Source organism: Castanea sativa, chromosome 12 (genome assembly GCF_040712315.1).
Source record: "Castanea sativa cultivar Marrone di Chiusa Pesio chromosome 12, ASM4071231v1".
In the NCBI taxonomy this organism is placed as follows: domain Eukaryota; kingdom Viridiplantae; phylum Streptophyta; class Magnoliopsida; order Fagales; family Fagaceae; genus Castanea; species Castanea sativa.
In genome coordinates, this window is record NC_134024.1 from 22,226,635 (window position 1) to 22,238,513 (window position 11,879).

The following is an 11,879-nucleotide window of genomic DNA, read 5'->3' on the forward strand; positions in this document are numbered from 1 at the left end:
ACACAAAAACAAACAAAAAGAAGGAACTCAAAATCCCAAAAATGATCTTATCAATGATCTTATTGCTCAACACAAACCCAGCTCAAACACAAACCCTATCCTCCAATAAAAACCTACTCTGCCTCCCTATATAAACTCTCCCAAACCCACCAACCTCTTCGTCACATTTTTTTCATTACAGGCTTTTTCACATTCCAAATCTCTCTCTAGAATTTTCACACTCTCTTGAAAATCAATGGAACCCACAAAGGCAGAGAAGAAGCCAGCGGAGAAGAAACCAATGGAGGCGGAGAAAGCTCCGGCGAAGGCCGAGAAGAAGATCTCGAAGGAAGGCGGGAGCAATTTGAAGATGAAGAAGAACGTCAAGAAGAGCATCAAGACTTACAAGATCTACCTCTTCAAGGTTCTCAAACAGGTTCACCCCGATATTGGGATTTCGAGCAAGGCTATGGGGATCATGAACAGCTTCATCTACGATATCTTCGAGAAGCTCGCCTGGGAGTCATCGTGATTGGCTCAGTACATCTCCATCATTGCGAGGAAGAGATGGGGTTTCTGAAGTCTCCAATCTACAACCTAAGAGCATCTTGAACGGCACTAAGATGGGGTTTCTCTCTTCTCAAGATTGGCTTTGGGTGAGTGGGCTTCAGATCAGTGTGAGGTTGTTGGGGTTGTGGGTGATTGTGGGTAGGCATGGGTTCGTGGGGGCAGGGGTAGCCATAGGTGGGTGGTTTTGCACGTCATGGGATTGTAGACTGCCGTGGGTGGTTTTGCACACTGCGGGGTTGTGGGTAGCCATGGGTGGGTGGTTTTGCTCACCATGGGCGTGGGTAGTCGTGGGGTTGTGGGTTTTGCTCGTTGTGGGTCTTGTGTGTGTTGTGGGTTGGTGTTGGTGTTAGTAGGTTGTTGTTGGTGTTGGTGGATGTGGGGTTTCTGTTGTAGGTTGCCGTTGTTGTTGTTGGTTGCAGGTGATGGGTATTTGGCTATGATTTGTTCTATGGGTTCGGATTTGGTTGGGTTTGGTTTTTGAATTTCAGTTTGGTGTTGCTGGGTTTTTTCTTCTTGTTTTCATTGATGTCCTAGTGATTTGGGTTTGAGTTCTTGGGTTGTTGGGTTTGTGTTCTTGAGATGGGATTGATTTCTTGGTTGCTGGGTTTGTTTTGGGAAGAATATGAAGAACAATCTAAAGAACATGAAGAACAATCTTAATTAATGTGAATTTTAGATTTTAATTATGTTTTTATTTTTATTATTTAGTTAAAATTAATAAATTAATATTTTTTAATTTTTATGCTAATGTGTCATGGATGATGTGACATTTTTTATAATATTTTAATTCCTCTGGCAGCCACCTCAGCTATTTCCGTCGGTTGACTGACGGAAAGGACCAAAATGGAACGCGTTAATTGAATTAGAGACTAAAAGTGGTAAAATTAAAATGTAGGCACTAAAATGGAAAAATGCCAAAATATAGGGACTAAAACTGCATTTACGCCTTTATTTAACCCAATTTTTAATGAGCGGGCAAACCATTGTCTACCCACTCTCGTAACTATTCAAATGGGAGCATGAAAAAATATTGGGTTGTCAATTATGCTCAACCAAATGGACCCTAAGCTTGCTATACTGTCAACCATTGATGCTTGGTTTCAAGCACTTATTAAATTTTATGGGGATCTTGTTTTTGAAGTGAATTTTATGGGGATTTGTTCTTTTATTTAACCCATTTTTTAATGAGGAGGCAAACCAATGTCCACCCACTCGTGTACTTTTTTTTTTGAGTTCACAAATGGTTGACTATTCAAATGGGAGCATAAAAGAGAAAATATTGTGTTGTCAATTATGCTTAGAATTCAATATTTTTTTGTGGGTTCCAGCTAACTCAACTAGTAAAGTTTCTGATGGTTGAATAAGAAATCTGGGGTTTAATCCTCGCCTACACCAAAAACTGATTGGTGTCTTGGTCTAATGATAAAGAATTATCATCAGGAGTGGACGCCATAGGTTGAAACTCTCTCAAAAAAAAAAGAAAAAAGAATTCAATAATTTTTATTTGCATAATTATATATTCTTAGAATTTAATATATCTTAGTTACATTATGAAATTTATGACATTAGAAATATATTTGAAATATATATTTTTATAGTTATTTGGATTATTTTTGTTAATTTTTCAATTTTTACTAATTTAATATATTTATTAATATTTTAAATAATTATTAAATTAATTATGATGTCACCATGGTTCGACCTCGATCTAATCTTAAAAACTTTGAACTTCTCCCTTTTTCGGTTCTTTGAACGGTCTGGTTTGAAAACCATGCTTATTTGACAACAAAAGATTTTATCAATTGAGTTAATTTGCACCCACAAAATGTTTTTTTTTCTTGTCTTTTTTGCTGCACGGATTATATTGCTTTTTTCCTTATAAGAACTTTAGAAAGATCATTTTCCTAGCCTCTAATAGTGTCAAACTCTAAACATAAGCTATATTATTAGCTTCTTAATTAAGCTGTGTGATGCACTAGATGAAGAATTTACATTGATTTTGGATTAACATTGAGACAAATATTGTTTAAACAGTAATATTGGCCTCTAAATTGATATAAGAAACAAAAGTATTGTATCATATGATTCATATCAAATGTTACACTCCAAAGAGCAAACATAAAAACAAGATCCTTCTCATTTATACTATGCACCCTCGAGAGTATTTGTGTGTAGTAAGTAGATTTAGCTTCATGATTTACAGTCAAAAGTGTTGTAATAGCTCTGTTATCAAAATTGTTGTGGAAAAATACCCACATATCATTCTTACACAAGATTGATTGTGAAAAGTATTATTGGCTTTAGAAATATCTCACCAAATTTAATAATATGAACAAAGAGAACTTGACAAGAAAATGGACACAAACACGCACAAGAGAGAACACCAAAAATTTACATGGTTTGACTTTTAGTCTAATATCCATGGGTGGCAGCAAGGAGAAAATTTTACCAACAAAAATAGTGTATGAGTACTCTTACAAGTCCAAACCCCAATACACCTAAATAACTCTCACACAAATACAAAGAACAAAGAAAGAGCTTCCAAAACATTTTGTGATACACGCACTATAACAAGCCACACCTAATAGTGACACCGCGAGTCTCTCTAGACATAAACAAAACTCAAATTGTACCACCAAAAGTCGACAAATTGCAGCACACCAAGAGAGCTCCTCTTCCACACCTAAAACCCTATACACCCAAATAGCGTCCTCACACAAATACAAAAAACAAAGAAAGATCTTCTAAACAAATTTGTGATACACACGCTATAACAACCACACCTAATAGTGACATCACAAGTCTCTCTACTCATAAACAAAAGTTGTACCACCAAGAGACAAAACTCAAAATATTACCACCAAAAGTCGACAAATTGCAGCACGCCAAAAGAGTTCCTCTTCCACACACTCAATGGCTCCCTGCTACACAAAAGTGCGCATACACACACACATAGTTGGGTTCAAGTTATATTTGGTGTAATTTTAAACAATATTACACCCCTCAATATTTTTTCAATTGGATGCAATTTTTGACAAATCTACTGTTGGATCACATTATTCTCACATATTCTCCATGTTTGCAAAAATTCAAGGTAATCAAAGATCAATAGTCATGTCATCAATCAATTGTTAAAATTCAAGTTTTTGTAGTTTAAAAATAATGCATAAGAGATGAGCTTATGGATCCAATGATAAATAACATCCGATTGACATGAAAATTGGTATACGTGTTAAGAATTTATCGGACATGGAATTCAACAGTGAGATGTTAAAAACATGAATTCAATAATAAGTTATTGGGTGGTATAATATTACTTAGTTTTACATTAGGTGTAATATGTGTGTGTGTGTGTGTGTGTGTGTGTGTGTGTGTCCTTAGGGCATTTATTAATGGATTATTCTAAGAAAGATTTTATACAATTTTCATAGGAAATATAAAAAGTTGTGAAAAAAATAACTAATTTTTTCTTTTCTTATAAAAATTTTCTAAAAATATTTCATAAACCAATACTCTTAGGGCATCAATTAATTTTTGCCACATATATATTGCAAGTTTGCAGTGCATGCAAAAAGAAAAACGTGCAAATTTAAGCTAACTTTCTGAAAGAAAAAAAAGTACGTTATGCACGCTTGAAAGAAGCATGAATCAAATCCTCAACTAAGTGTCTATTTGGCTAGCTTATTTTTTGCCAACTTATTTTACTATTTAGCTTATTTTTGCTACTATTCATGGGTCCTACTACACTTTTTGATACTATTCATAGGTCACACTGTACTATTTCAACTAACATTTATTTTTATCTACAGTACTTTCAGCAAAAAGTTTTCAGTTTCTGCAAAGTAAGCAAATCCCAAACAAACCCTAAATTAGTTGCCGACGAAATACCTTACGAATATAGTTTCCCTTGTGGATTGTCATATTAGCACAATACTCGACATATGAAACTCAGCCCCCATAATATGCATATGCACATAATTTGGTGTTTGAGATCTTTTAAAAGAATTTCTTTGTGTTCTTGCAGCGCTAAGATTAAATATTAAAAAAAAATTAAAAGAAGAAGAAGAAGAAACCATGACGTAGTATAGTTAATTAGTTTTTAATTTACCACAAAAAATAATATGCTCAATTAGCAGAGCTAGAAATGTTTTTTAGGGGAGGCCAAACTAACCTAACCAAAAAAAAAAAAAATTTGATGACTAAAAAAAGTAGAGGTCTTAATTTCATAATTACCACACTATTGATCCATATAATTTTAGAGCGTCTTATAGGTATGTATCTGCAATTTTTCAATCCAATCAGCAATGGAAAGAATTATAGTTGGGGTACTGCAGCACTAAGTTGGCTCTATAGACACCTCTATAACGCATCAGAGAAGACAGCCAAGCAGATTGGCGGTGCACTGCTATTGGTGTAGTTGTGGGCGTGGGCGAGGTTTCCACACATATGTCTTGTGATGAGGCATCCATATCAGGCACTGCCCCTAGGTCCACTTGCTATCAAGTATGTAGGATCTTAGATAGTTACCATTTTACATTTCCGCATTAACTTTTTTGCATGGGAATTATGTAAGTAACTAATATGAAGGTTATGTTTGTGTTGTTTGCTAGATGGAAAGGGGCTAAGTGCACAATTGAACATCCAATGCACATCCTACGCGCCTATCGTGTGTCACTTGGTTCGCTATGGCCAAATCAGGTATCGTGCCTTACAAGTGGGAACCGCTTTGGCATGTAGTTGTTGTACTTACAATTCGCTTTGGAATGAATAAATTTTTTTTATTTCAGAGTTAAACATTGTTTCCATGTATTGTTCATATTCGTTACACATTTTTTCTAATTATATTGTTAATATGGTTGTTTGCATCTGTTGGATCATTGCAAATTGTTTGGGAGCCATACAAAAATTATTAAGGTTCCCTGCCCGCATATTATATGGCAGGCCAACACATATGGAGGTTTATCGTGCCGCTCATACATTTTTGGGTGGTTGAAGGTCATCACTCCGAACGTGTTCTCCGATAGTTTGGGATAAAGTAAGGCATACCGGTCGATATCTCGATACTTCAATTGAACTTCACAAGATAACACTCCAGGGCAAGCAGGAAAAAAACTTGGTTGAAGTACATGCCACACATATTACTAGATGGGTTGCGCATGCCACAATTACCGATGCACGGCCCTTTCATGGGGAGATGAGCTACAATGACAAGTATATGGTGTGGTTTTGTCCCCGCACTGTTTGCCATATTACAAAAGAGACCTCATATTAGGACACTTTGGTAAGTTTACAAAGGTTGTTCTGTTATAAATGCACCTCACTTCGCATAGTTTAGTTCAACCTACTAACACTACTCTTGTATACTTATGACAGGTTGGATCACAATTGAAGATTATGACGAAGTGTGAACTAGGGTCCGAGATCTACATGGACTGTATTAATGCCTTGAAAGCTATTGAAGAGATCTGCCAGTTAACCTTGGACGATGCATGCGCTGCGGGTAACACAAGTGAGCCAGCTGTAGGGCGCGGTCGACAAGCAGGTGGACGTCAAGGGCATGGAGGCCATCAATCTAGTCACCATCATACATCTAGTCGGCATCCCACATTTGGTCAGCGTCACACATTTGGTCGGCATCACACCTGTGCATGGCCACACCATGGAGGAGGCAAGTCAGACAGCAAATGAGATGTGTTTGGACACTGGTTATGACATGGGCTCCATGGCACACGATGATGTGGGTCCATCCCATACGTTTGCCTATGGGGACACATCTCAGTCCCCATCCATGGTTCGTGATGATACCTGCCCACCCACTTCCTCTACACTATCTCCATTGCCCACCACCTGTACGTCTCCCCTACCGACTATTGTCATGCCCTCGCAGATGTACATGGTAGAGATAACATGAGATTCATGCCCACCCTTGGTGCTGTCCCCCCTGAGTTTGTGCTTGTTTTAACGTCAATTGAATATGTTTAGCATTACATTTTAATCCAAACCATTATTTTGAACTCTAATTAGTTCAACTAGTAAAGTCTCTTATTGTCAAATAAAAGACCAAGGTTCAAATCCCGCCTATATGGCTACATCAAAAACAAATCCATTGATATCTTGATGTGATGATAAAAGGCAACCATCATGGAGTGGAAGCCATAGATTCAAATTCTCTCAATATCTATGAACCAAACCATATATTATCAATCATAAGGGCACTTTCGATCAACTTATTTTGGTTTTGCACTAGATATAGGCATCATATAAAAGAGTCAAAGAAGCAGCCTACAGTAACTTAACCTTGTTTTCTCTCTCCAATTCTTCCCTTAAGTTTTTTTTTTAAAATAAGTCATGCACACACCCTAATCTTCTCTGAATTTATCACCAGTTCAAAGCCCTTTTCTATAAGCTATTTTTGGTTCAAAGCCACTAGTTCTAACACCATAAAACTTAATAGACAATTAGACATAGAGTCAATGATTATTTTAAGGATATTTCCATCAAATGATGACTTTTGTTATCAAATATCTCTCTATCCTTGGTTTAGGAAGAGTGATTGTTTGGGTTCATTTTAGGGGGTTGTTTGTATTAATTTGGGTTTGTTTTAGGGGAAAGGATAAATCTGTCTTATTTGCTCCATCCTTATATATTGTCATCATTCTAGAACGAAACAGTTCAATATTTTGGGCCAATAAGTTCCATCCCAACACATATAACAAAACACTGTTTTTTTAATTAACAAGTTACACACGCACCCACATAGTCATGAACCCATGACTTCACCATTCATCCCATTATTATGCACAAGATGACATGATTAGGAAGATACCTCATCCAACCATTTCACAAGTTCCAGGTAGGTTTCTCCTAAAGAAGCATTTTGCTCCTCACTAGTCATCTTTGCCTTCGGATACTCCGACAAGACCTTCATGAGATGTCACACACACAGTCAGATAACGGTCTTTCTTGGAAGCGAAGACAAAGATAAAATGATGCACATATCAATATATATATATATATATATATATATATATATATATATATATATATATATATATATATATATAAGTAGAGACTTCATATGGGAAAGCACGAGGTTCTACCAAGTGGCACATTGTATGACATTCTTTTTATTTAGGCTTTCACCTCAATTAAATTTAGCATTTATGTCAAACTATTAAGTAATAACAAATGCATTTATTTCAATGTATTGATAAAATTCAAAGAATTTGTATATATTTATAAGTTTACATGCTTTGAATTGATACGGATGGATCTAAAAAGTCATGGAAATGTAGGAATTAAAAAAACTTTTCGATTTTCTACATAAGACTAACTTCAATGCAGAATTGCAAGAGTCAGATTCAATGAATTGGGTAAATATTATTTGTCTCCACATTTTTCCAATATAAGTCCCCATTTCCATTGGACTTAAAAATTAAACTTCCATAATTTTCTCACAAAATCTTTGTTTTTCTTCTTGAAAGGTATGTTAATTTTCAAAATATTACATATGTCTTAAAGATTTTGTTTAGATTTTATGTATACGTTTTTACTTATGTAGCATTGTAATTTATTTAGGCTTATTTTTTCATATTATGTGCCAATTTATATTTTTGGTTTTCTGTATAATGCATATACTTGGTAAGGATCTATTTTTGGTTACTTTTAGTTCAATTAAAATTTAGAGATTAAATTGTGATATTATTGCATCACTATGGCATTATTTTTTCTGTTGTTTTATTATGAAATTCTAGAAGTTTTTATAGCTAATTGATATATAAAACATAAATAATACAAGAAAGACATTTAGGAACCAACAGATCTATAGGTGACAATGTGAACTATGATCTAGTGACATTTCTTGGTTGCATGAATTAGAGGAATTCCCCCCCCCCCCCCCCAATGTATTTAGTTTGAATTTAGTTTTAGTGGAAAACCTCATAGATTAAGTGTGACTAACAATAATAGTATTCATGAAATCAATGGGTCATAAATAATTTTTTACAAAATTTATCAAAATGCATTGCGCATCGCATGAGATATTGGCTAGGTTTAGAAAAATTAAAAACCAGAAACGATTATTGTGAAGTAACAAGAGATGTGTATGCCAGTATACCTCCCCATACCTGCTTCAATTGAAAGGATAGCATAGCCTTCAATTTGTCCCTATAAAGTTGTGATTTCCAACTAGCCTTTGTTGGCTTTAATTCCGTGCCAAATTTGATTGTATTTTCTTCAATCATTTCCCTGTATTTATGTGGGTTTAATTGTAAGGGATGAGTGTGAGAGATTGGTGAAGAATCAAGTATCGGAGAAAGGCCATCTCACGAGATACCCGCGAGCAGTTCACGACTAGCTAGCGAGAAGATCGCAAGAAGAGTAACTAGCGAAAGGCCACATGTGAAACATATGACTAGAAGCTGAAGAGTCATGCCAGGCTGTCAAATTCACCAGTACTTTATGGGAAAGGCCATCTCACGAGGTACCTATGAAAATCTTTGTTTGGTAAAAAGAAAAAGTGTTTTACCAAATTCTTTACCCACACTATAAATACCCTCATTACCCCCGAAATGTAAGGAGTGCTTTTCAGAGAGAAAACCCTAGCAAAAACACTTGAGAGTTAAAGATTGTTATACCCACAATCATCTACACATTTTCTCTTAGTTTTCCTCTACTCCTACCTCTCTGTCTCTACATCCTTGAGAGGTTCTTAGCCCAAACAATTACCACACTCAATCTGAGTATTGAGTCAAGTTTTGGTGCCTTTGGGAAGCATTGGAAGGAGCCATTAAGTAGCGGATGCAATCGAGCTGAATTGTGGGATCTGGAAAGCTAGTAAAGACATGACTCCGAGAAGTCCATTGGTAGCAGGAGCTTGGAGGGCACAAGTACGTGGGGTAGACTAGACTTGGAGGGTCTTTTGTTATTCGTTTCATCCAACTTTATTCACTAGTGGATCCGTTTTGACTTGGACGGTCACGAAGAGGTTTTTCACCAAGTTCTTCGGTTTCCTCTTCGATAACACGTCTTGGTGTTATCTTGTGTTTGCATCTCTCTTCCCTACTCTTTAAGCTTTTCATTTGTTGTTCATTGTAGTTGGATATAGCTTAGAGTAGTGTTATCGATTTATTGCACATATTTACTCTTATTCCACACTTTGTTAAGTTAGAGTCAAAGCAATTTTGTATGTTTTTAGACCCCTATAAACTAAATTGTTTAACCTAATTAATTAACCAAGTGAATACTTAGGTTTATTATTTAGATCTAGGTTAAAAAAATAACAATCATATCATGTAAAGCAGCGGAAATATAAAGAACACAATGATATGATGACCTAGGAAAACTAAACCGGTAAAAAACCTGGGGAGGATTTAACCTAGCTATCCTTAAGGTAAAACTAAATCCACTATGAAAGAATTGAAATTTACACAATAGCGACTTAGACCACTAACATCCTATTGCTACCTCGAGTAGGAAACTTACTATCACGACCACGTGGTAGCTCCGAGTCCACGGACTACTTCTTTCTTGGATTCCCAGCAAGCACAAGTACTCTCGCTTATATATCTTTAAGCTCTTAATGCAGCAACTGAATGATCATCAAGTTCTTGACATCAATCAATATCTTGATAACCCTAAGTGTATGTGAAGGCAAACACTTCTAGATCTCACAAAAGATTCACACACATAGCATAAAGAACAAAAAAGACTTTAGAGAGCTTTTGGGTACAAACCCTAGATACAAAAAGAGGCACACTCTTCTCTCTCTTAGAAGCCTATAAAAACGTGCTTAGGGTTTCCTTTATATAGTAGGAGAAGTAGATCTGAAACCCTAATCCTTGATGGGCTTGGGCTGAGTTGAAAAAATCTGCAAAAAAACAATCTGCATGACTTTCGATCGGTCGAGTCTAATTCTCGATCGATCGAGCCAGGCAGAATTGCACATTAAATTCTGCAGCAACTCGATTCCAACTTTACATATAAGACACATACTTTGAACAGTCTAAACAAGACTAAAATGTTTTGATCATGGTTTGCCAACATTACACATTAGTGTTCTAATACATTTAAACCTAAAGGTTTTAGAACCTAATAAATTTAGCCGTAATTTTAAAATTGGGGTCTAAACAAGCTTTAGTGTTTTCACACTAATTTGAACTTTCAGTCCTAATCAAGCCTAAGGTACAAAATAAAACACGCAAAGATTATGAAGATGAAACAGGCACATCTACTTCCACATTTCCTATAACTGAAACATGCTATATTAAATATAAAATGTGCAACCTATAACCTATACAATGAAATAGCTACATGGTAACATAAACGGGTGAAGAATCTGCTGCAAAGCTAACTCATAACCTTGACCATCATAGTTATGTCAACTGCAAATAGATGTTGGCAACCATACAAGCCAGTTGCATTAAAAATTATAACTTAACTACATTAATCCTTCATGTTTTTTGATAAGTTAATACTTCATTGTTAGCAAGAAAAAATCCAGTTGCTGAATAAATTATGTTAAAATCAACTGGTATGGCATCACAAAATCCATCTCATACAACAAAGAAAGAAGCCAGGAAAAATAGTAAAAATAATTAAATGACAATAACTAGACTAGTAGCAACGTCAATTAAGTGATAGTCAGTGACACATCAGTGAAATGGAAAAAATTCCGTAAGAGAAATATAGAAGTAAAAATTAAAATAAATAAATAAATAAAATCCTAGCAATGGCAACAGCAGCAACACCGGTCACAACCTAGGTATGGACACAGGAGAAGTTGATCCAGCAATTCTTGAAAAACTAGGATACATGGCAGGGATATGGCTATTAATTGATATATATTTTTAGGTTATTTTATACATATTTAGGCATATATTTTATATTTATTTTAGATTTTTAAAAATAAGTAAAAGCCATAAAAATGTTTAAAAACATATTAAGAATTAATTTAAAAACAAAAATAGATGACAAAGAAGTACAATGAATCTTTATCAAAAGAGCTGATGATGAGATTATGGCTTGCAGTACTAATTTTGTGGTGAAGAAGGCATTACATAATTATAGCACCACCAGATAATTGGTGCCTGCATCATGGTATAGAAAAAGCCGAAGAAAAAGACGGTTAATTCCGACACTACAGGCATCAGTGTCAACCATAGTGGTAGCAACGGTCAGAGACTCAAAGTGCTACAGACAACGGCCATTAATTTGGTTGTGTTAGTGGCCATGGATTTGGACATGGACATGGACATGGAGGTAGAAATGATGATCATAATAAAATGGCAATGGTTCTAGTAGCATAACAAGGATTACAAGAATGGCGATAA

General features: G+C 35.4%; 1 protein-coding gene across 1 annotated transcript; it reads left to right on the forward strand.

The window, feature by feature from the left end:
• Positions 1–235: 235 nt before the first annotated feature.
• Positions 236–511, forward strand: LOC142620368 (putative histone H2B.3). Its single transcript, XM_075793745.1, has one exon. The coding sequence runs from the start codon at positions 236–238 to the stop codon at positions 509–511; it is 276 nt and encodes a 91-aa protein (XP_075649860.1).
• The last annotated feature ends 11,368 nt before the right edge of the window (positions 512–11,879 follow it).

Bases quoted from the DNA above. Each gene is read 5' to 3' on its own strand.
- LOC142620368 (XM_075793745.1), top strand. From the start codon at position 236: ATGGAACCCACAAAGGCAGAGAAGAAGCCAGCGGAGAAGAAACCAATG.